The following is a 26,109-nucleotide window of genomic DNA, read 5'->3' on the forward strand; positions in this document are numbered from 1 at the left end:
GACCTGTGCTGGGGAATGCAGCCAGATTAAGAAGTGACTAAATTCTCACACATCCAGCACAAAGATTCCAAACACCCCATCAGACCAGACAGAGAAGGAAATGGCAACCCACTCCAGTATTCTTGCCTGGAGAATCCCAGGGACAGAGGAGCCTGGTGGGTTGCTGTCTATGGGGTCGCAGAGTCAGACATGACTGAAGTGACTTAGCAGCAGCAGCATCAGACCAAATCATACCAATAGATGCCCACCTGTTTTACAAGGAAATTTCAGAAAATAAGTTACTCCACATTGAATCAACGAGGATGTGATTCTATTTTTAAGTAAATTCTGAAAATTCTAAACACTTATTTGGACAAATCAATAGAGTCCCAAGATCAACGTGTATTGCCTGCAGTGAGATTTATTGCATAGCAAAAACCTTGACATTTCAACCAGTAAACTATTCAGAGTTAGGTTGCCTGTGTCAGATACTCTTGGTTGTCTAAGAGTATCTCCCTTTAAAGACTAGCCAACAGAATCCTGACTATATTTGGGTGCAATGGACCCAGTTCATGGAATGACTCATGACTGGTCTCATGATTAGTCTAAGTGAACAAAGACAACCCCCTCCTATTAAGCCAGTGATGGGTCTAAGAATGTGCATGACCCAGTTCTAGCAAAAGAGATAAAAGGGGATAACTGCTGAGGCAGCCTTTATACTAAGTGATGAGCTGGAAAACAAAAGCTGCGAATTGAAAAGCTATTCTAGGGACTTCCTTGGTGGTTCAGTAGCTAAGACTCCAAGCTCCCAATGCAGGGGGCCAGGATTTTATCCCTGGTCAGGGAACAAGATACCACATACCCCAACTAAAAGATCCTGCATACCCCTACTAAAGATCCCACATGCTGCACCTAACACCTGGTTCAGCCAAATAAATAAATACCTAAAAATATAAAATCTATTCTAATTGGGTATATATGTCAAATGTAACAATGTAAAAGAATACAGTTGGTAAAAGAAGTCAGGTCCATGCTATAACTTTAAGTGTTTATAAAGCACTTATCATACATATGCTAAGTTAACCCTTTAACATTAGATATAGAATAATTAATCAGCAACTTCTGCAGCATCAGCCTCAAGATGGAGATGGGGGGTGTCAGGTTATTAAACAGGAAATGCCTTCACACTGGCAATGGAGACTTCTACTTCAGCTTGGAACTACCCAGGGAGTGACTCTTCCAGCACAGCATTCAACTAGTTGCGAAAAGAACAGTAGTTTCAGTAGCAGCAATGACAGACACAGGGCAAAGAGTGCCCAATCAGAGGCTGATAATGTAGAACCTGCCATATTTCCTATCAGGGAAGTAGGCAGCCAGTACTTTGCAAAATAAATTAGAGGAAAACAAAAGCCATTCATAAAAAAATTAATTTATAAAGTCATGTGCTTTGCGTGTATGTGTGCATGCTCAGTCATTCAGTTATGCCCAACTCTTTGTGACCCTATGGAGCCTCTGTCTATGGGATTTTGCTGACAAGGATACTGGAGTGGGTTGCCTTTTCCTCCTTCATGGGATCTTCCCAACCCAGGGACTGAACTCACATTTCCTGTGTCTCCCGGACTGGCAGGCAGATTCTTTGCCACTGAGCCACCTGAGGATTCCCCCTGCACTTTGAGTCAAAGTATAAACATAAACCACGAACTTCCTGTAATTACAATACTTGTGAAAGTATGCTGCAGCTAGAACAAAGGACAGACATCATCCCACAGCTATTTCCTTACCACAGTAGACACAGATTGAGAACTGGAACTCAAGTTTCAAAACCCACCGGGTCCTCACATTTTTTTGACAGTAAGACAGAATTCACTTTAGGTTCAGTTGACTGGAGAGCATAGTGATGATCAAAGCAGGACATCCTTGAGAATCAGAGGATGAAGTTCGAATTTTGCCTTCTGTGGAGGCCCTGCAGCCAAAGTAGTGTCTGTAGTCAGCACGAAGCCGAATGATTTATTAACAAAATCAGTTGTGTAGATACCATCACTGTGGTGGCACAGAAATCAAATATGAAAGATGCCACAAATCAAAAAACACTGATTCCTAGTATCACCATTTCATTGGGTTCCTGAGAATAATGTATTCAGAAAATCAATTCCTGCTTTCCTCATTTCCAGAGATCTCAAAACATGACCTGAGCACTATTCTCACTATAGAAGAGGGGAATGGAGGGTTGCATAGTGATGTACGTACATCAAAGAACAATAGGAAGGCTTAAGGTTAAATCTTAAGAGGGTTTTAGAATAGAAGATACTTAAAAACATCTAGCACAATGTCTCAAATATTTTTAGCAGTAAATCTTTCATTCAAATCAAATTTTACACAGAACCCCAATATGGATATAATGGTATATACTTATAATAATTTTATCTAGAAGTGGAAACGTTTATATTTACTGTAAAGTAGGCAAAAAAGATCAACCAGATGCTATTTCATTTTGATGTGAAACTTTCAAACTGGGAGTTAAGAATGATGGTTGTGTGTTAAGTCCGGTTTAGCATCCAATGTATTTCTCTGTCATGTACTGGTTATACAGGTTCAAAAAAAAAAAAAAAGATTAGTATTTGTAAGTAGAAACAAACTGGAGGAGCTCTGCTATTCACACTGTAATCTCAAATAAGTTGAAATAATAGAAAAAGCTTCATTCCAAGTTCCACTAGAAAAACAATTAATCTTGCAACATAAATTAACATGTTTACAATTGCTAATGTGTTCAAGAAAATTGGTATATTTGGGTAAAAACATCCAGCAAATTCACTGACATAATGACATGATACATAATCATGTTCACTTAGTGAGACCCTATAATTGTTGACAAACAACCATCAAGTTGGGAAACCTTAATTATGAACTGCAAGATAGCCAATTTGTGAAAATGAAACATATATTCACTTACTTGGGGCATAAATGGCTATTACGAAAGTAGAAAACTGAATTATAATAATACTCATAATGTCAACAATAGCTAGATTTATTGATCACGTTGTTTTTGTACCATGCAGTTCTCTTTATATTTATTACCTCTTTAATTTTCACTGTAACCCTAAGAAATAGATACTAGCTCCTTTTTACAGCAACAAACATGAAGCCAAAAATAAGAAATTAAATATTATAACTGACAAAAACAAGTATAAACCAGACTTAAATGAACATGTGTCTTTTCCTATCTAGACATTCATTGGTATCTACCCACTACTCAAAAAACAAGGTAGAGAAAAAGCTTAAACATCTCAAACAGATCATCTTCAGCTCTTCTGTTAACACAGACGAGAAAAGACAAAACAAGAGCAGAAAGACATTAAATGGTAGAGTTGGGGTTAAATGGGACCTCAGGATCTAATGTGCCTCCCTGGTAGTTCAGACGGCAAAGAATCCGCCTGCAATGCATGAGACCCAGATTTGATCCCTGGGTCAGGAAGATCCCCTGGGGAAGGGAATGGCTACCCCCTCCAGTATTCTTTGGAGAACGAAATGGCAAAACACTCCAGTATCCTTGCCTGGAGAATTCCACGGACAGAGGCACCTGGTGGGCTGCAATCCAGGGGGTCGCAAAGAGTTAGACATGACTGAGTGACTAACACCAGTATTCTTGCCTGGAGAATTCCATGGACAGAGTAGCCTGGAGGCTACAGTCCATAGTCATAAAGAGTCAGGCACAACTGAATGGCTAACACAGGATCTAGGAGGAGGGTCAAGTAGCTACAGTAAAGGCAGCTATTTTGAGAGAAGTGTGATGGTTAGGATTTGGGGACCCAGAGCCAGAACGCCTGAATTTCTGCCTGGGCTCTCCGACTTGGAAGTTCTGAGATTTTAAGCAAAATGTTTGACATTTCTGCAGGAATAATACTAATAAATAACAACTACCTCACAAGGTCGTTGTGTGGATTAAATGAGCTACTACATATGAAGCCTTAACATGGTTCCTGGTCCACAAGAACCACTCAACAACACCAGTTACCATTATCACCTCCACTGGAGAAAGAAAGAGCTGGAAAATAAGGCTTTGATTGGCACAGAAAGTTAAGAAGATAGAAGCCAAAATCCTGGTTTCTATAAAGCAACTGTTCACTATTCTGCTTCTAGATACATATTTAAAGAAAAGTATCACTACACTCCACATCACTTAAAACCTGCATCTATGCCAGGTTTTCCCACAATGAGCAATATATGACACTACTCAGATTTAAATAGCTATCTTTTTTAGGTGGTAGGGAGGTTCAGGATGGGGACCACGTACATCCATGGCTGATTCATGTATAGCAAAAACCACCAAAATATTGTAAAGTAATTAGCCTCCAATTAAAATAAATAAATTTTTAAAATAAATAAATAGCGATCTTTTTAATTTTCTAGAAACCTCACTTTTACAAAGTCTTAAAAAATTGCCAAGAGGCATTTTAAAAGTTTTGCACTAATCTTAGAAAATCAACTATGATGCTTCTGGCCCCAAACAGTAGAAAGTTATATTTTCTTTTTTTTTTTTTTTGAAAGTTATATTTTCATAATCGCTTCAGGATAGTAGGTTTTTTTAAATATGAACCAAAAATAGAAAAAAAAGTTGTTGTTGTTTTTTGAGGCTGACTTTTTTTTTTCGGCTGTGTTAGGACAGGGTTGTGGCATGCAGGTTTAGTTGCCCCGTGGCCCGTGGGATCTTAGTTCCCCAACTAGGGATCAATCTCACATCCCCAGCATTGGAATCCGGATTCTCAACCACTAGACCACCAGGGAAGTCCCACTGATTGGTTTATTTTTAAATTTAAACTCTGAGCATCAAGCTTGCTCAAAAGGCATATTTACAAACAGCGAAAATTGCAGCAAATATTATCAAAGTTTAATAGCCTTTAATAAATAAAAAGTTTATATAAATTAGAGAACTCTCCAACAGAAAAACATGTATGCTACCTATAAAAGGAATACAGATGCGATTTATAAAAGAAATAAGATGAGAAATAAAGATCAAATTCACTAATAAATAAACAGTAGAGTTACATGCCATTTTTGACCTACCAAATTACAACTTTTTTAAAGGTTGAGAGTCAATATAAAGGTCAACAAGGAAAGTCATACTTAAGTGTGGAATTGTGGTTCAGCTGGTAAAGAATCCACCCGCAATGCAGGAGACCTGGGTTCAATTCCTGGATTAGGAAGATTCCCTGGAGAAGGGAAAGGCTACCCACTCCAGTATTCTGGCCTGGAGAATTCCATGGACTGTATAGCCCATGGGGTCAAAAAGAATCGGACACAACTGAGTGACTTTCACTTTCAACACTAGAGAAGGAGAATATATATTTCAAATGCTTCAAAAATATTAAACACTTTCAAGTCAACAACTTTACTTCTTAGAATTTATCCTAAGGCAAAAAAGCTTTATAAAGATGTAAAAATGAGTGGTAATCACTGAGTGAGCAAGAAAGCAGAAAGAACTTAAATGTCAAACAGTAGAGGTCAGCTAAATAAATCATGGGATCTTAAAAAACTTGACTGATGAAGACTACTGATAAGAAATAACATTAATTATACATTGTCAAGTAAGAGGGAAAAAGTAAACAACAATACAATAATGGACCCATATTTGAAAAAACAATAATGAGTTGTTCATATGGGTTAAAACTCAAGCAGAAAAAAACAAATTTCTCAAAATGTTAACAGTAATTCTCATGCATGTTGATATTACAGGTAGGATTTTGTGTTTTCTTTGCCAATCTTTATTTTATAAATTTTTCTGCAATCAACATGTACAACTTACATAAAAATTGTAGTAATAACATGCTGAAAATTGCTAAGCATTTTTCTCCTTTCCAAGAACATTAATATACTAGTTCTTTTTCTCCTTATCATGGAAGAAAGCACCATGGGTTCCCATTAATGGAAAAAGATGTGGTTTGCCATCACCCTGAGGGACACTTTCAGTGGGATGATTACAGCTGCTATGACAACAAGGGGAGGATGTGATGTCACATAATGATCCAGTGACTGCAACATTCCCTGTCCCAATGCAGCGCTCTCACTGCCAGCTGGAAATCCAGCAGAGACCTCATTAAGAGCATCTGTTCAGTAATTACTACAAGTTTCCCCTCATCATGCATCCAACTCTGAAGACAGCCCTATCACAGAACTCCCAACTCCTGAATCACAGACAGCCTAATCTCCCCCTTCTGTAGAGTTCAGACTGTCAGCCACCAGAGATCCTGGGTCGAGTGTTGGCATAGTCAGTAAAGGCGACTTCAATCAACAGGGACCAGGAGGGAAGAACCAGTCAGAGAACTTTCACTGAAGCAGACATAAAGTCTCAAGGTGTCTAACTAAGGGACCTTATACTGCATCTCCCTAGAATATTTAAATATTGTCATTACCATTAGAAAAACCTACACCTCTAACCCACAGAAAGGAAGAGCAAAGAGCAGTGATTACACAGCAAGCCAGATAATCAAGTGTAATATGAAAATGCATAATGAATTCTTCCACAATAAATGTAAAATTCCAAGACCCTGTTCACACAGCACCTCGCACAGAGAGTAGCAGCAAACTGCTACAATGGAAAGAGCCAGACAAACCGGGTTTCAAGTCCCAGCCCTATTACTTAATCTCCCAAGCCTCAGTTTCTTCATCTGTAAACTGAGAATGCGTGCTCAATCACTACAGTCGATTCCAACTCTGTGACCCTATGTGACCCTATAGCCCACCAGGTTCCTCTGTCCACGGGATTCTCTAGGCAAGAATACTGGAGTGGGTTGCCCTGCCCTCCTCCAGGGGAACTTCCCAACCCAGGGATCAAACTCACGTCTCCTACGACTCCTGCATTGTTGACAGATTCTTTACCACTGAACCACCAGGGAAGCCCAAACTGAGAATAATAATTAGTAAAAGGAGTTGTCGGAAATTAAATATATGATGACCTAAATGGGAAGGAAATCCAAAAAAGGCAGGGTATACATAAACATATACAAATGGCTGATTCACTTTGCTGCACAGTAGAAACTAACATAATGTAAAGCAACCACACTCCAATAAAAACTAATTTAAAAAATAAAAACAAAATCTTTTCTTAGATTTGGGGGGGAAAAAAGAAGATTAAATATAAAGCTCTGAGCCTAGTATGTGGTACTGAAGAACAGTTAGTTCCCCTAAAAAAAATGTTCGCAGAAAACTAAATGGATAGGTCAATGACGTAACTGGTCTTGACTGAACCAATGACAAAGTCTCCTCAAGGGCCTCTCTCTCGGGCCAGTCCTACTGCTAAACCACTCACTTTGTGCACGCATGCTCAGTTGCTAATTAAAAGCACATATTATGTTGTTCTTACACATACATTTTCTCTGCCTACAGTTTTCCCAAGATTTCTCCCCTGCTCATCCCATCCTGAACCTCATCCAGTTCAGTGATTCCCAAACAAAGCCACACACCAGAGTTATTGAGACAGCCTTCTGAAAATGCACATTCCCAGGCCCCACTCCATTACTATAGAATCAGAATCTCCAAAGCCTGGGGCCCAGAAATCTTTGACAAGCTCATTTGGTTTACATGCAGCCAGCCCTGCCCCTGTAACATCTGAAAACCAGGTAGCTAATTCCTACTTCTATAAAGCTTGGTTTAAGGACTCTGCTACATTGCTGGTGGGGTTGTAAAATGCTGCAGTTGGAAAACAGTTTGGCAGTTCCTCAAAAGTTAAATATTAACTTATCACACAACCCAGAAATTCCACTCGTAGAAATCTACCCAAGAAAGTGATGACAGGGCCTTCCCTGGTGGCTCAGTGGTGAAGAATCCACCTGCTAATGCAGGAGACATGGGTTTGAGCCTTAATCCGAGAAGATCCCTCATACTGCGGAGCAACCAAGCCGGTGCACCCCAACTACCGAGCCTGTGCTCGGGATCCTCGGAGCCGCAGCTACTGAAGCCGGCGTGCTCGGGAGCCCGGGCTTCACAAGGCAAGCCGCCACAATGAGAAGCCCATGCACCACATCTAGAGAGTGGCCCCCCTGCTCTCTGCGACTAGAGAGCCTGAGCAGCAACGAAGACCCCCGAGCAGCCAAACATAAATTAATTCTTTAAATAATAATATTTATCAAAAATAAAATGTCCCAAATGGACTGGCACACTTCAAAAAAGAAGACTCCACACTTCCAACGCAGGGGATGAGGGTTTGATCCCTTGTCAGGGAGCGAAGATCCCACTGCAGCCAAAAGATTTTTCATTTTTTAATTTTTAAAAAATAAAACTGAATGAATCAAAGGAAAGGGGAGGGAAAAGGAGGACAAGATAAGACAGGCACTTAGCCAATGTTTGTAAGAGAGTGAAGAAGGAAGAGAAGGAAGGAAGGAGTGGCTTTCTTTTGAAATAAACTCTAAAGAACATTCTAATCCTAAAACCTTCAGATCCAGTTGCCTCCCCCATTCAAGGTCATAAACCCTCTCATTTGGGAGGCTAAGAAGAGATGCTGGATGTCCCAAAAGTGCTTTGAATTTTTACCTAAGGCCTATGCTGCAGGTATAAGAAGGTCCTTCCTCTGACATCTCCCATGTCTGGCTGCCTCACACACAACCAGGTTAGCTTCAGATTCCCAGGGCAAGTGTCTGTTTCCTCAGACTTTTGGACTCAGTGGGAGAAGGCGAGGGTGGGATGATTTGAGAGAATAGCATTGAAACAAGTACATTACGATATGTAAAATAGATGGCCAGTTTGAAGCCAGTGCTCTGGGACAACCCAGAGGGATAGGGTGGGGAGTGAGGAGGGAGAGGGGTTCAGGATGTGGGGGGACACATGTAGACCTGTGGCCTGCATTCATACTGATGTATGGCAAAAAACCATCACAATATTATAAAGTAATTATCTTCCAATTAAAATAAATTACTTGTTTTTTTTAAAAAGTGTCTGTTTCATCATCAGAAAATGGGAAATTAAATGAGCTAGTGCCGTCAAAGCCCTTAGAACAGTACCTGGAAAATAGCAAATGTTCAATTACACACAGAGAGTAAATGTATGTAGGTGTGTATGTTTATATATAAAATATGTTTGTGTATAACTGGTGAGGCAGCGTTGCCCAAACAGGCCATGTTGTGAGGTGCTCCAATAAGATTCACCTGGCTTGTGTCCAGATTGTATCCAGATTGGAGAAGCCAAGAACAGTGCCAAAGAGGGCCTAGGCACTAAGAGAGGGAAAGAGCTGAGTAATTTTAAATGTCCGTGCACACCAATAAGTTTTAAAATGCAGGTAAGTCAACATGGATGATCCCATTTAGATAGAAAACTGCTAAAGAATACCATGCAAATTTAAGATAAAGAAAATATGGAAGCAGATTCACTTAAATATTAACAGAGGTCATCTCTGAAAATTGAGTTTTTTCTTTCCTGAGTTCCCAAATGAATATGGATCATTTTTATGGACAAATGAAATTAATTATCCTATCTTCATTTTATTAAAAAAAATGAATTAAGTAACTAGGAAAATGAAGAAAACCTTCAGCCCCTAAGGACAATCTGCCTCTCTGACAGCCTGGAAGTTTGTCTGGTTTGTTCCAAAGACAGAAGGGTTTAGGAAGGCCCAGATACAGAGGAAGGCCATGTACACGGTAGTGGCCCCCTAAGACACAAGAGCAGGCCCAGTCAGCAAACAGTCACACGCTGATCTGCCTCAGGATAAACAGCTTGTGCTTTTGTGAACACAAATCTGGTCATGTCACTTCTACTTAAAACTATTAGTTGCCTTCCACTGCTCTTGGGAAAAAGACCAAACCCTTCAGGTGGCCCACAAGAACCTCTGCCCACCTCTCGGGCCTCTTCCTAACGCTTATGCCTCCTCTGCTCCATCTGCACGCTTCCCCACCTCCTTCTTCCACCTGCCTCATCAGGGAGTCCATCCCCAGACTAGGCTCTACCCCAATGCCCCAGACTAGGCTCCATGCCATTTTTGGGCACGTGCACAGCACCCAGGCCATGTCACCAAAGCACAGCTATACCACTAACATCTGTGGGCTCCGTTGGGCCCACAGTTTGACTCACATTATATCCCTAATGCCTAACACAATAGCTGGCATGTGGAGGGCACCTAATAAAGGCCAAGCTTTGAATGATTACCATTCACGGGCAGGCAGGGACACAGTGAAGTGTAAGCCCAGGGAAAAGCAAAGACCAACCACAAACGGCCTGTGAGCCTTACTAGGGAATGTAGGTTTCATCCTGCAAGCGATGGGAGCTACCAGACAGTTTTAAACTGGAGGGCAGCGGGATTAGTTGCATGTTCCAACTGCTAGAATCTAGCTACCATGTTGAGAGGGGTTTAGAATGGAGACAAATTGGGGAGATAGGGCAACCACCTGGAAACACTGCAATAGACTGAGAGAAGAGAGGGGTCTGATCTAAGGTAGAGGAGATGAAGGGAAAAATATGAATTTGAAAGAGTTTGGAGAAGGAAATCTACAGAACCTGATGACTAATTAGCTGTGGGGACACAGGAAAAGGAATCTAAGATGGTTCCCAGATTTCTGCTTCAGATGCCAGAGCTTTCCAAAATGCAGAAATTGGATTTGGGTCATTGCTCTAACTTTGACTTCTTGAAGCCCCAGCTTGTTCACCTGTAAAAAGAAGCTGTTCAAAGTTTCCCTGCAGGGTTACTGGTAGACTCAAATGAGCTGATGTTTGGGAAAGTACTTCACAAATTGTAAAACATTATTATTATTATCATTATTATTATTATTATCATCATCATCATCATAGTCATCATCATCATTAGGGCAATAGATTACAAAACAACTGCATAATCACCCCCAGAAAACAGCTTCTTGGAATAGTCACCAAGACCAGGCTTATGGTCTTACACAATTGGCCTGATTTCTGTATCTTTTAAACTGTATTCCCTGTCTTAAACAGTTAGCCTCATGAATGATACGATGAGGAAAAAAGAAAAGGCATCTTGTTGAAAAGCTGAGTTCCCCGGGACCCAGAAGACAGTTGGGATCTGGTCCCAGTCAGAGTCCTACTGGTTCCCTCTTTAAGAGATGCTGGATTCCCCTTCAATACTTACTGACTTGACAAATTTCAAAAATCTAAAGGAACTTCCAATGGTTAAAGAAAGAGGAGTCACTAGACACAATGAGCCTTTCTTGGAAACTGTAAGCTAATGACTTTAAAATAGAAATCTATCCACTTTCCCACTCGCTGCCTAAATCCCATGTGTTCATTTGGGATCCTTGGGCCCAGAAGTCAAGAGTAAATCAAAGCCAGTTCCCTCTGGGGACCTTTCAGAGAGATAAAGATTCCAAAAGGCTGGAGGGTTCTCATACCTTGTATCGCAGTGAACATCTAACCCAGTCAAAATGCCTTCAGGTATGGCATAAGCCAAGGAAGGAGACTAGAGAAGGGAAAGGAATTTAGATTTAGAAGAACCTGGGATAGTCTCATTACTGGGCCAGGAATTTACAAATGGCATAATCAAATATAGATACTATTATTCCTACTTTACAAGACTCAGAAAGGTGAACAGTGTGGCCAAAAAATATCTCTTCCCTGGTGAACATCAGAGTTCAGCAATTCAACTTCTGGTTTGTGCAAAAATAAAGAAGGAATATTCTTTCTACCTTATACAACACAATAATTCTTTGAGATGACTTCCAATAGTCAAGATGTCTGATGAATAAAATATGTAATTCAGCAAATCCAGTATAGCACTTCAATACTCCCCACAAAAAATTCTAATTAAAAAAAAAAAAAAAAACACAGGAAAGATATTGAACCTGAGCTCTAAAGACCTGCACTGAAATCCTCACCAGTAACTGCTCTACCTATAACCTTATTTATAAAAGTTGAATCAGACCACCTTAAAGGCCCGTTCTCTAAGGCTAAACAAATGCCTGTGGTTAGTAGTAATCCAAGTCCAGCAGAACTGATCCTTCTCTTTCTTCTCCAAGCCCCAGGAATCACACCTCACCCACTCTATCTACGCCGTTATCAAGAAGAGAAAAAGCACTGCTGTCTGGAGGAGAATCAGAGAGAAAAGTCAGGAACCAGCTAATCAATTAAATTATTTCTTTTCCGAGAAGCAAACATTGGCAGCAGTGTCTGTGGACTAACACTCATGGATGGAGTCTTGAGTGGTTTGGACCTTTGTCCACAAGACAAGTAAAAACCAACTTCCAGCGGCTCTGCTTTCAAGTCCCCCCACAGGGACCCTGGGGGAAGGCCTGGGTCTCAGGCCAAGCCCCCGCCACACTCCGGAGCCTGCCCGCCAACAGCACAGGAAGTGCCAGCCACTCTCCCCAGAGCAGCTGGCACCAATTACCCAAACCCAGCTGGAAATACTCAGCTGGGGTGAGGCGGGCGCTCCAGATGCCCGGCCTGATCGGAAATCCTACACTCAAACAAAGGCAGCCTTGCAGCCGCGCCAGCACACAACACAGTGGCTGGTCAGGGGCTGGGGGAGGCAGCCAGAGGGCAGGCTGGGGACCTCCAGCCAGGGAAGCAGCTGTGGGTCTGGGAGACTTGCCCGTTCCCTGATTTCAGAGCCTCTCCATTATCACAACCAACAGCTACCAATTACTGGGCATCCAGAGCGTGCTGAGTTCTTCTGGTCCTCATTCTACTGAACTCCCCCAGCAACACAACAGAGAAGGAACTGTTATCCCCATTTACACATGAGGGACCCGAGGCTCACAAAGACAAATGACCTTTCCCACCATCACAGAGACAGGAAGTGCCAGGACTGGGTCAAGAGCCCAGGTGTCCTGCATTACTTTCCTTTCTGCAAAACATCCTGGCCTAAGAAAGTAAGCTACATACAAAGGGCCTCGCAATGAATGAGGGGCTCACTTTGCAAAGCCATCACCGGTGACACCCTGAGTCCTAAAAGATGATCAGCTGGTTAGGAAGATGGGAACATCTGTAGGTCCACCATGGATCTGAGAACAGCCGTCTAGTACTGGGACTCCAACACCCAAGAACATGCAAAAGTCAATGCCTCTTGGCAGGAAATGCCAACGTTGAACTACAGAAAGCAGAAGATCATGGCCATCCTTATGGCTCTTCAAGGAACAGCATGAACAGGTGCTGATCAAGAAGGTCTCAGAGATAGTTATTATTATCTTCATGTTAATTATATATTATGGAAATGTATTATTATTTCTATATGGAGTAGTACAGGCTTCCCCAGTAGCTCAGCAGTAAAGAATCCAACTGCAATGCAGGACACACAGGAGACGTGGGCTCAATCCCTGGGTTGGGAAGATCCCCTGGAAGAAGGCATGGCAACCCACTCCAGTGTGCTTGTCAAGAAGATCCCACGGACAGATGAGTCTGGTGGGCTACAGTCCATAGGGTCACAAAGAGTCAGGCACGACTGATGCAGCTGAGCAGCAGCAGAGCAGCATGCAGTAATGAATATTATAATAATAATACGGAAATAACATCATAACAAACATTTATATATAGAATTTACTATGTACCCAGTGTTCTTCAGAGTGCTTGATGTACATTAACTCATTTAATCTTCCAACACCCTAGGAGACGAGTAACATAACTATCTCCATTTACAGAATGGTTAAGTAACTTGTCCAAGATCACAACAATCACATAGCTAATAAACTGTGAAGCCAAAATTCAAACCAAGGTAGTCAAGCTCCATAATCCATACTCTTAACCTCTACACACACTGCCTCTCAACTACAACAAACATTTATTAGGAAGGATCCATGCTAGGTCCTTCCACTACTATTATCTATGATCACATTTGTTGTTCATTACAAACAAACGTAGTAACATGAATTGAAGCCATGAAGGTTTCATATCACAAAAGAATGGAGCTAACCTTGCAGGCAAGCAGCAACACTTGAAAATCTCCATGCACACCCCCATTTCTCATTGGGATTTGACATCACAGAGGTGGAATGTCTGGAAGGCCCAAGCAACTACACATTGACTTACCCTTGGTGAGAGCTCAGTAGTTATCAGACTTCACTGTGAGTACAGTGAGTTATCATACAAAGTTGGATACACAAAATCTAGTCTAGATACTTCAATAGTAATTTCAACTCTTTGCTAGTCTTACATTCTACTTGCCTCTGTGATGCTCTGAACTCTACAAATTTCTTTCACTAGAAATCTGAAAGTGCCTCACTTAGCCAGCCCCCTGCACCTTCCAACTCTGGGAAAGCCACAACGGCCTTCAGGACTCAAAGCTCACCACCTTTCTGGAGTGGTAAGAACCACGGAGAATTTTGTACCCAACCAGTTCACTTACAGATGGAGAAACTACCTCCCACGTTAAGTGACTTGCCCGGGATTAAAGAGCAAGTTAGGAAGAATCTAACCATAACTTTCAGTTCTGAGTCTGGTATGTGTTTTTCACTAACACTGTGCATGTTTTCCCCTGTGGTTCCCCTGGCCCTTCTACAGTGCTTAACTCAGTGCTATATTCAGCAAATGTTTATTATCTCTCAATAAAAATAGTGCTAGAGACTGTGTCCCCTCAAAATTCATATGTTATAACCTAACCCCCACTGTAATGGTATTAGGTGGTGGGGCCTTTGGCAGGTAATTTGGTCATGAGGGTGGAGCCTCATAAATTGGATTAGTGCCCTTATTAAAGAGACCCCAGAGAGCTCCCTCACTCCTTGTGCCACGTGAGGACACAGTAAGATGGACAGCCCCCTATGAACTAGGAAGCAAGTCCTTACTAGACACCAAATATGCTGGTGTCTTCTCAGCCTCCAGAGCTGTGAGAAATACATTTCTGTTTAGCCACCCAACTTATGGTATTCTGTTCCAGTAGCCAGAATAAGATAATGCCTAGGAGCTCTGCTTGCATTATCTCGTTTAATTGCCCAATCCAGCAAGGTAGATACTATTTATTATGTCCATTTCACAGTTTAGGACACTAAACTTTAGCCATTTGATGCCACCACTCCAAGATCATGATAAAAACATGAGGTTCAGAATCTGAACCCCCCAGTGTCTAACTCCAGAGGTTGTTATATTCTGAACTCTATTAGGTGCAATTTTACCATCCTGGTCCCCTTTTCCTTTTCCAGTTCCCAAGGCAAGTTCAGAAGCTCATTCCTGCAGTGATGTTCCCCCCACTACCCCCAACGTCCCCATGGCCCCAGGTGGACTGTGCCCATTGCTCTGCTAAGTCCATGGAGGCTTGGTAGCCATGCCTCAGGCACTGGGTGGCCCCGGGAGGTGCACCAGTCCATGGGAGAGCAGGAGGTGTCCGGCACCCACTCTGTTCCTGTTCCCTTCTGGCGTCAGGGGCCAAGATGTGGGCTTCCTGGTGGCCATTCCCATGCCAGCACACAGCAGTAGCAACTCACCCCTAAGTCTGCCCCAGACATACTTATGAACCCTCAGGATCACACCACTAACCCTCACCCACTCGCAGCCAGAGCCAGTACTAGTCACAATATAACCTCTAGCGGAGGGAAGGGCTGCTGAGCAAGCACGCAGTGTGACAGCAGGCACTATGAGTGGAACTTCACTCCTCTGGCCGGGTTCACCCAGGAGGAAGGTTCACCCCAGCCCCGTTTACTCTGAGAAGGAAACTGAAGCTCAGCGAAGCTAACTGACTTGCTTGGCCGGCACAGTAAGTCTTCATGTGATTCCTATGCCCAGGCTTCCTGCTACAAACACCCCTTCTCAGACAACACACATCCCTATCGCCATGCGCTCCAGTTGCTGGCTGCCAGTAAGACCCCATGGTGAGAGCCTCACTTCTCACACTTCCTTTGCTGAAGTGCAAACACCATGCAGAGGGACACACGAGCTCTAATCAGTATTGTCTTCCCTCAAAACAACCTAGCAACCTAGATGCCCATCAGCAGACGAATGGATAAGGAAGCTGTGGTACATATACACCATGGAATATTACTCAGCCATTAAAAAGAATTCATTTGAATCAGTTCTAATGAGATGGATGAAACTGGAGCCCATTATACAGAGTGAAGTAAGCCAGAAAGATAAAGACCATTACAGTATACTAACACATATATATGGAATTTAGAAAGATGGTAACGATAACCCTATATGCAAAACAGAAAAAGAGACACAGATGTACAGAACAGACTTTTGGACTCTGTGGGAGAAGGCAAGGGTGGGATGTTTCAAGAGAACAGCATCGAAACATGTATATTATCTAGGGCCAAACAGATCACCAGCCCAGGTTGGACGCATGAGACAAGTGCTCGGGCCTGGTGCACTGGGAAGACCCAGAGGGATCGGGTGGAGAGGGAGGTGGGAGGGGGGATCGGGATGGGGAACACATGTAAATCCATGGCTAATTCATGTCAATGTATGACAAAAACCACTACAATATTGTAAAGTAATTAGCCTCCAACTAATAAAAATAAATGGGAAAAAAAAAGCTGTCTAATGACATCTGAGGGTTAATAAACAACTTTTTCACACGTAACTTCCCTTGATCCTCACCACAGCCCGGTAACTAAGGATCGCACTCTGCATCTTACACATGAAGGACTGTGGCTCAGATGCACAAGGGGAATCACGGGGGTCGGGGGGGGGGGGGGGCGATGAGAGTCAGAGCGGAAACTGCAGTCCCAGTTTGCATGAGCCCTCAGTCCAAATGCCCCCTTCACCTGGCTCTGTTTGAATCTTTCCCAGGGATGTGAGGAGGAGGAGGAGCAGAGAATTAGGGCAACGGGTGCTGGGAGGCGGTAGCAGGACAGTTTGCCTTGGATACTAATTCAGTTCTTGCAACCCACCAGCACGCCCAACAATGCCCAGAGGTTGCTGCCAACCAGACAAACAAAGGGGCAGACGAGACACAGAACACTGAGAGCAGTCTGCGGCCCTGTGCCCCAAGGCCAGGAGCCTCTATGCCCGGGCTGGAAAGGGGCCAAGCCCCCAGTGCATGCAGCCCAATATTCCAGCCTCGGCCACCCACAGAGCCCTGCCCACCCAGGACCCTTGTGAAACATGCACCCGCCAACAGACCTCCCCGCTTAGTGGGGGTTCCCAGCACCCAGCAGTCCCAGGTGGGACAGGGAACCCTCACACCCTGCCCCTTGGGCCTCTGACTGCTGTCTAGGGGCCCCTTGTTTTTCCTCCTCTGGGACAACCCCGCAGAGAGAAACACACGGGCAAGGGAGCCCGTGGCAGTTGCTATAGGCAACGCATCCCTCTGTTAGCAACACCTTACAGGCCTAGAATTTTCCACAACACCACCAGGTTCATTTGTGGAGGAAGCAGCTTCTTGTCCACACACTCCATCAACTTCATATCCTCCTGGCCCATAGCTTCACCCACTTCCTTCTGACACCCTAGAGGTAATCACCTTGAGGAGAAGAGAAAACAAGGGCCCCCCCCACGGCAAGACCCATTTTCTCATCTGTAAACTGAGAGGTGAGGCGCACCACCAGGGATCAAGAGAGTCCCCCTCAGGTGGTTGAAAGAAACAAGTGCTTTTGCTTTCTGCAGACATACTTCGCTTTGGAAGGAAAAGTGTGTGTTTCGGGCAGCCTCATGGAGAAAGTAAGAATCTGCAAATCCACTTAATACAAACCCAAACAGATATCCAAACCCCAGGAGACAAAGAAAGTTCTTCTGGAAAACAGTAATACAGCAACTCTCCCCATAACCGTTTCTTTCATATTCAAATGCTAGTTCATGAACACAGTCAAATTACATTTGAACTTCTACACATGGCTTTCAATTAATGTTAATTGTTATAATTACTGGCTACAATCATAACTGGGGCTTCTCAGGTGGCTCAGTGATAAAGAATCCATCTGCCGATGCGGGAGATGCAGTTAGATTCCTAGGTCAGGAAGACGGCCTGAAGAAAGAAATAGCGACCCACTGCAGTATTCGTACCTGGGAATCCCATGGACAGAAGAGCCTGGCAGGCTACAGTCCATGGGGTCGCAAAGAGTCGGACACAACTTGGTAACTAAACAACAACAATCCTAACTACAATGGTTTCCTAGGAATGCGACCCTCAAGTCACGAAGGCTCTACGACAGTCAGTGCTTTCTGGATGTGGCACGTGTTCAAGCGCATGGTCTTATTTTCAAGACCTACTGACCAGAGGGATCAAACCCAAGCCTCTTGCGTCTCCAGCACTGCAGGCAGAATCTTCACCCTCTGAGCCACCACGGAAACCCCTCTTAACCCAGAAACTTCCACTTAACAGAGAGAAGTTCCATCAGGAGCCCTCCAAGGAAACCTGATTCTTGACCTTGCCACGTGGGGGCTCACACACCCCTCTTCTGCAGAATCCCAAGACCCCTGTTGGCCTCATAAGCCAGGGGTAACAATCTCTTGAATCTGAGAGAAAATCTCTTGAATCACCAGGACCGTAACATAAGTTCCTTTAGTAAAGTTCTTTGACCTGGAAATTTTGCATAATTAACAGACTGGAAGAGAAGGTGATTCCTGATGACAGAATGTCAGACACCTGAGAAAAAAAGAAATCTGGGCTCTGGAATTTCTTCAGGATTCTTCCTTCACATAGTTAGAGGGGGACTGTCCACCTACTCCACCCTGCTGGAACCATGGGACAAGCTGGAGACCATGGGTGCGGTCTACAAGATATCTGTACATCCACCAACCAAGTCCTAACCGCCACATCCTGATGTTGCAGGAATATGAAGCCCCCTGCTTAGAAGAAAATGTCACGTAACATACAGGACAGACAGAACTTGCAAATCACACACAGAGACACATATACATGGTGTGTATATAATGCATATTATTGGTACATATTAATTATCACGTGATTAACATATAGTAATTACATAATAATGTACAATTAATATATAGTAGCTATAATTATATATTATGTACATTTGATACATTGATTATATGTATAATTAACATGTACTACCTACATTAAGAGTACAGTTGACTCTTGAACAACTAGGGTTAGTTGAAAATGGGTCATAACTAATCCTATATATGATTCTTCCATAGCCCCAATTCCACATCCTCAGATTCAACCAGCTGCAGATTGTGTATACTGTAGTATTTACTATAGAAAAGAAATTCTTGTATAAGTGGACCCGCGCAATTCAAACCCACATTGTTCAAGAGTCAACTGTGCTTGAGAATCAAAAATAAATGATGAAACTCCCCTAGAGGAAAAATATACAGGCAAAGGACATAAAATGTAAAGAAGTGAAATAACATGTGGAAGTAAGATACTACCTTCCACCTCCCAAACGACAAACTCTTTAAAAATTATCAGTACTCATGAGAGTGTGTGAACACCTGATACATGGCTGGTGGGAGTATGAGTTGGTATTTCCAGAGGGTATTTAATAATATGCTTTAAAATCCCTAAAAATACACATAGTCTTAGACTACGCAATTGTACTTCTAGAAATTTATTCTCAAAAGTGTTAATGGATGTACTCAAAGATTTAGTCTTTTTTCATTGTCTATTATGGTAAAAAGTAAAAGCAACCTAAAGAGCCAACAGTAAGTTTTTTAAAATAAAAACAAATATAGAGTACGAAACAAAGCTACTATGATATTAAATACCATTACCAAACATTATGATTGCTGTTAAAAAATTGTGTATATAAAAAAGTACTGGAAGTATATACAACAAATATTAAAAATATTTAACAGTGGGTGGTAAAATTACAAGCGATTTTTTTCTTTCTTTTTAATTATATGTATTTTCTACAATTTCTTTTTGATTATCTGTATTTGCTACAGTCTGTATTTGCTATATTGGCCTAAAACTTCTAATACATATCTGGCAGTATTTAATAGCTTTTATTTTGTAAAATGTTATATATGAAGACATCATATCACCCCAAGAGTATGAATACCTTGAATCCCAGGTTCTAGGTCAGATTTATCTTCATAAACTCCCCATGATATTAGCTTAGAGTCTTGAACAATTACAATTACCATTTATTGAATGTTTGCCATGTGGCAAGCATTCTATTAAATTGTGTTTTTTAATACAGTAAAATTCAATAAAAATTTGTTGAAGGAGGGAGGGAATGAGGCGGGCAGATGGAAAGGAGTGAATGAATAAATGCCCAAAGATCTGAAACAAGCTGGCAGCTCTCTCACCAGGAAGTGACCTGCTCACTTTTGAGGTCCCATCTGACCAGCAGACCACACCAATGTGTTAGACCATTTTCCTCTAGTGAGAATGGGAGCAGAAAGGGAGTAGGTGTTAGACAAGGGACAGCCACACTACAAACTTGAGTTTTCGAAGCCACCGTTTTTGAAAGATCTCACAGGGAACTGCCAGGTAAAACTTAAAAATCATTTTTGGGAGCTTTCTAACTAGATTCACAAAAACTAATATTAACACAGCCTTTTGATGAATCACTTTGGACCTTGGCAACCTTTAATTCATTCCTACAAAAACTCCCAAGCATTCACTATTAGAGGGTGAAAAATAAACTTAGGCACAATCTCATTCTTAAGGAACCTGCAGTGTAAGGAATAGTTGCTGAAATACTGGCTCAAGGCTAGGTGTGAGCCCTCACACAGAACTAGGAGGCCAAGACGAGTGCAGAAGGAGTTCCTTCTCATGGGGAAGAAAAGCAGAGGAGGAAGTAAGTGAGAGTTGGAATAGACAAGATTTCTCAATGCAGAGTTGGGGAAATGGCATTCCTGACTGAGGGGACAGCCTGAGCAAAGGCTCTGAGGGGTGGGATGGGGGCCAGGGCAAGCCATCATGAGTGTGTGGGAGAAACAGAACTGCCATGTCAACTGAGGCAAGAAAGGCAAGTTCAAGCCAGAATGGAGAGACTTTGGAAGCAGGTAAAGGCGTTCAGACTGAATTCTGGTAGTAATGTGTCCAGCCCATGCCCCCTAAATCTTGGGCCACTCCATTAGAAGAAGAAAAGTGGCCCAGATCCTCTCCAATAGCCTCTTCTTGCCCCTGACAAATTCCTGCTACACTTCCAAAAAGCACCTTAATATACCCCTCACTTTCATAGGCTTCGATAAGCTCAGATTTACAGCCATACTGCCCTGAGCACACACAGAAGTAGAAAAGCTGAAGCAGCTCCGTGACACCTAGCTGGTCCTTGACCCTGCTGGTCTCCAATCTCTGACATCCTGGAGAGGAAGCCTCCCTGGCTTAGCCCATCTCCTGGGAAAATGAGGAGATAATCCTTGGACCAGTTGATTCAAAACAGTACAGCATGGAACCGGTAGTAAAAGCACCAAGAACTGATCTCAAATTCAGCTTCTGGAGAGTCAGTCCTGTGGTCCTGCTTCCTCTAAGGACCATGGAGACATCTCCAGGCCCCTCTTAGTAAAGGGTTTGGGAAGGGAGCCACTGGAAATCCCGAGGACATGAGACAGATGTTTTCAAATGTTTTAATAGCATGATACATCCCTCCCGCCCTGCCTTCTTCCGACTCTAAATGTGTCTCTTTTTCTGCCTTGTCTTCCCTGTCTTCCTTCCTACCTCCTTTCTCTTTCTCTCTCTCTCTCCACTTGTGTCCCTTTCTCTCTTTATTTCAACTTTTGTGAAACCTACTCTTCAATCTCGTTCTCTGAATCTATCTCTATGTGTCTGTCTCTCAGAGCCAGATCATCTCTCTCTCCGCGTCTCTGACATTCTGTGGCTTCTCCGACTTTATATTCCTGAACTGGTGTGTAGGTGCATCTACTAATGTATCTGCCCGGGTTGTCATTCGGTCTCTCCTATCTGTGTGTCTTTCTGCGTCTCTGTCTTACTGTCTGTCGTGCACGTCTTTCTGTCGCTCTCTGTCTCCCCGTACCTCTCCATCTCTCTGCCTCCATCCGTGCCTCTATCCCTCCTCTCCCGGCTCGCGTTACTAAAATCGCAGCGAGGAATGGAGCAGCTCAGAAAGGTGTGACCCTAAAAACCAGCTTAAGCGGGATGCCGGGTTAGAGCGGCGGGAGGGGTACCGCGGGGACAGCCCCGGTGACGGCCGAGCCACACATGCGACTTCCCGGCACTGTCGCCGCTCCCCGGGTCTCCCGCTTGGCGAGCGCCCCGCGACCCAGCCCCACCCCGACCACCCACCTCCCTGGCTCAGAAGGACCCTCGCCACCCCCCGGAAAGCCGGAAGTAGGGCAGAGGGCGGAAAGTTCTCACCGATGGTGAAGCTGTAGCCATCGATGCTGAAAGTGGCGCTCCGGCATTTTTTGAAGCCCTCTTTCCTGTTGCTGGCGTCCGTCATGGCTCTGCCGGCGGCGTCCTGAGGCCCCCAGCGGAGGGGCGCGCACAGCGGCGCCGGCGCCCCGCTTTCAGCCGCGTCCCCCACCCGGGCGCGCGGCGCGCTGTCCCCGCCGGTCCGCCGCTCGCTGAGAGCGGAGCGCGCCGGCTGCTGGCACCGCGAGCGCGAAGTCGACTAACGCACTAGGCGCACGGCGGAGCCAGCGAGCCTCGCAAAAGCCCCATCTCCAGTGCCAGGTTCCAGCTACCACGAGAGGAGTGCGAACAAAGGGAGTCGACGCGCACCCGCGCTCGTGGATGGGGGCTGGCGGGGGGTGGGTACCGAAATCCCTGTCTTTGCCACCTTCTCCCTGGAAGCCAGCGCCCTCCAGGCACGTCTGTTTTCTTTCTCAGCTTCGCCTTCCCCTCTCTGGAGGCTGGTGGGGTTTGGGGACTCAAGGGAATGGCTAAGATTTGGCGTCGTGCTTCTTTTGGATGTTTTCTCTGGCAGGCAAGAGAGCTCCCAAAAAACACATCAACAGATGGAAAAGCAAACATCCAAGCCGGTCAGATGCTGCCAAAGTTTGCTCCAAACAAGGAAGTCGGGAAAATCGCCACGCCCACTTCCTCCCAGCAGCTGTCCCCTGAACTAGCCTGGAACCCCGATAAGACTACTCCTCGGCAGTCCCAGGCAAGGAAATAATCAAAGTAACCCATATTCGTGGCTAAGCGCTTTCACGCAGAGGTTCTAAGATGCACAAGTTCTAGTCCATTCCAAACGAACTGTCCGAGCTCTTTCCAATTGGTTTTGTCAAATAGACTTGGCAAAGTGTGTTGCCAAATAGATTCCTGAAATTTGTGGAGGTGGTAGAGATTTAACCAACCCTACAGCTAACCCCTCTTGTCACAGAAGAGGAAACTGAGGTGGACAGGGGTTGGACTAAGATCCTACAGCTAGAAAGTGGCAGTGTCGGGATAGAGGAGTTTTATGATATCAAATCAATTACTGATCATTCCAGTACCTGAAATGACTGAGTCAGGCAAGGATTGTGTAAGGGAAATCATTCCCTCCAACCAGCAAGCAATTGCTAAGGGTTTACAGTTGCGGTGTTCTGTGCCACTGGCTGGGGAGCTCACGTTAATGAGACCAGAGTTGAGTCCCTTGGCGGAGTCCATCCAGTGTAACACGTGGAATGACAGTGTTATGCTCAGGTTATTAAAGAACTAGTTAATTCAACCTCATTTGTTGTGATGGAATTTAACACAATTACCAAGCACTTGTCAATATTAACGAGTCAATCAGGTATATCCCTAGTTGTTTCTGAGTTTAGAGAACAGTGGTCATAAGTCTTCAGAATCTAACTAAAATTAGAACTCTTCTCTCAAAAAAAAGTCACATGCACACACACAGGTGCAATATTCCACATGCAATTTTAGGGGAACCATAAACCTCTCAAGCCCCCTGGAAATCAGATTAATATCTCAGGACCTGAATCTTCCTCAATTTACCATGTATTTTGAGAGAAATTAGGGTTTTTTAAATGTCAAATATAGTTGGAACTTCAATTATAAATTCTCTATGGTAAGACCTAGAACCACATTGATAGTTTGCTGAGATCAATGGCAAGATTGATTGATCCAAAAAGGCAATGGGTGTCACAGAACTCAGGTCACACAGAACACACACACACACACACACACACACACACACACACACACAGAACTCGGGCACAACCTCGCTTGGTAGTAGAGCATGCTTCAAACCCTGAGGCACTCCTTGAGACTGGGACTGGTTACAATGTGAAAGCATGAAGAAAGCTCTAGGGGTGAACTGAGTCTGAAATCTGGCTCCATCACTTACCAAATATATGACCTTGAGCAAGATATTGGACCTCCTGAGTCTTGCTTTCCTGATCTTACAATGAGGATTAAGTGAGAGGAAATGAGTGAAACTTAGGCATACCATGGACATTCAGTTTTTGCAATTACCAGGTGACTTCCAAGTTTCATTAGGTAGACATTGTAGAAAATTCTTCTTCATAGCAATAATATATTTTTGCTATTGTTATCACTAATTTTATAAAGAAAAAATTTATCTGTAAAATGTTTATAATATATGAGTACATATCATATACATTAGAGTATATTATATATACTATATATAATAGTACATATAACAGCATATACTATTTATAATGCATTTTAATATAGTAACCCCTAAAAGTTTCTTATCATTCTCATTTCCCTGTATTTCACACCTTCCCAAACCTTTAGCAAAATCACATGTCTTCCGTGTCACTGGAAGTTATGGAATGAGGTTCCTGAAAGCCCTGAGCTATAGTCTCCTATGGTAAGTTATCAAGAAAAAAAAATCCTAACGGGATGGAAAATTTTCCCTGAGTGAGTGAAATTAAAACTTGGTATTTAATCACTCTTAGCAGAAAAGCTTTTTGAAATATAATCTATAAAAATAATAACAATGTGATCATTTATCTGTCCCCTAAGACTGGTAAAAATAACTTGCATGAACAATTAGAACTGGTTTTAAATTGCTTCTCCCCAGAATTGTTCTCTCTCTCCCTGGTTTTAGAAACTGCACACCTACAGAACCACTGACTGCAGCGCTTCAAGTGCAAAGACTTAAAAGCAACCTTCTCAGTGTGGGGCTCTTACTCCACACCAAGTGAAGTCAAATACTAACATTCCATAAGCCAAAAAAGAATGAGTTCAATACCAAGACCAACAGAAGCATTGCTTTTGCTTGTTCTTTCAGGAATACTCCTTTAAGAATGCCTGTGAAATAAGAAAACTAAACCAAGATACCCAAGTAGATGGGTTAATCCTATGCCCTTATTGTTAGAGCAGGGGTCAGCAAACAGACCTGCAGGTCAGATCCAGTCTGTTCACCTGTTTTTGTAGAATCTTCAAGCTAAAAAAGTGATTCAGTGAGTGAAAAATTCAAAAATTTTCCATTCAAAAGAAGAACATGTAACACATTAAAACTACATGAAATTCAAAGTTCGGTGTCCACAAATACAGATGGTAGCTCGTCTGGTAAAGAATCCACCTGCAATGCAGGAGACCCTGGTTCGATTCCTGAGCCAGGAAGATCCCCTGGAGAAGGGATAGACTACCCACTCCAGTATTCTTGGGCTCCCCTGGTGGCTCAACTGGCAAAGAATCCACCTGCAACGAGGCAGACCTGGGTTCGATCGCTGGGTTGGAAAGATCCCTTGGAGAAGGGAACGGCTACTCATTCCAATATTCTGGTCTGGAGAATTCCATGGACTTCATAGTCCAAGGGGTCGCAAAGAGTCGGACACAACCGAGCAAGAGGCCAGCAAACAGACCTGCAGGTCAGATCCAGTCTGTCACCTGTTTTTGTAGAAACTTCCAGCTAAAAAGTGATTAAGTGATTGAAAAAGTCAAAAAACTTCCATTCAAAAGAAGACCATGTAACACATTAAAACTACATGAAATTCAAATTTCAGTGTCCACAAATAAAGTTTTATTGGAACATAGCTACATTCATCTGTTTACACATTGCATGTGGCTGCTTTTAAACCAACAGCAGAGCTGAGTAGTTGTGCCCAAGACTGTATGGCCTGCAAAGCCAAAAATACTTGCTATCAGTCCCTTTAGAGAAATTCATGTTTGCTGACTCCTAGATGATCGTAAATATCTTACACCTGTCTAGGCTTAGATAACTTTTGGTTCTATTATATTTATTATAAAATAAGTAAATACCATTATATTTGCTATAAAATGACTTATTTACTAAAAAATAAGTTTGATTTATAAAATAAATCACTGATCTGTTTTTAATTACTGGAATGGATTCTAACAAGGAAGGCAGAGCAACAAATGTTTGATGAATGAAAGAAGGAAGGAAAGAAACAACATACATAAGAGTTTGATCCAGTTATTAGCAAGATTAATTAGGTTAAAATTAATTTCTCCCAAGATAATGCATG

The 26,109-nt window shown here is 43.0% G+C and overlaps 1 protein-coding gene across 9 annotated transcripts in view; it reads right to left on the bottom strand.

The window, feature by feature from the left end:
• The window catches only part of PDE1C (phosphodiesterase 1C), a 585,243-nt gene that overhangs the window by 477,524 nt on the left and 81,610 nt on the right, over positions 1–26,109 (bottom strand). The window contains exon 1 of one of the 9 annotated variants that reach the window (XM_020908903.2): positions 22,076–22,667. The exons of 6 other annotated variants lie outside the window; for them this stretch is intronic. In XM_020908903.2, the coding sequence (XP_020764562.1) occupies positions 22,076–22,160 (85 nt within the window). In that variant the 5' untranslated portion in view covers positions 22,161–22,667. Of the gene's footprint in view, positions 1–22,075; positions 22,668–26,109 lie in introns of those variants that run through there. 2 more of the 9 variants (XM_070468265.1, XM_070468263.1) reach the window with 2 other exon arrangements.

The sequence above is a fragment of the Odocoileus virginianus genome, chromosome 1, assembly GCF_023699985.2.
Source record: "Odocoileus virginianus isolate 20LAN1187 ecotype Illinois chromosome 1, Ovbor_1.2, whole genome shotgun sequence".
In the NCBI taxonomy this organism is placed as follows: Eukaryota; Metazoa; Chordata; class Mammalia; order Artiodactyla; family Cervidae; genus Odocoileus; species Odocoileus virginianus.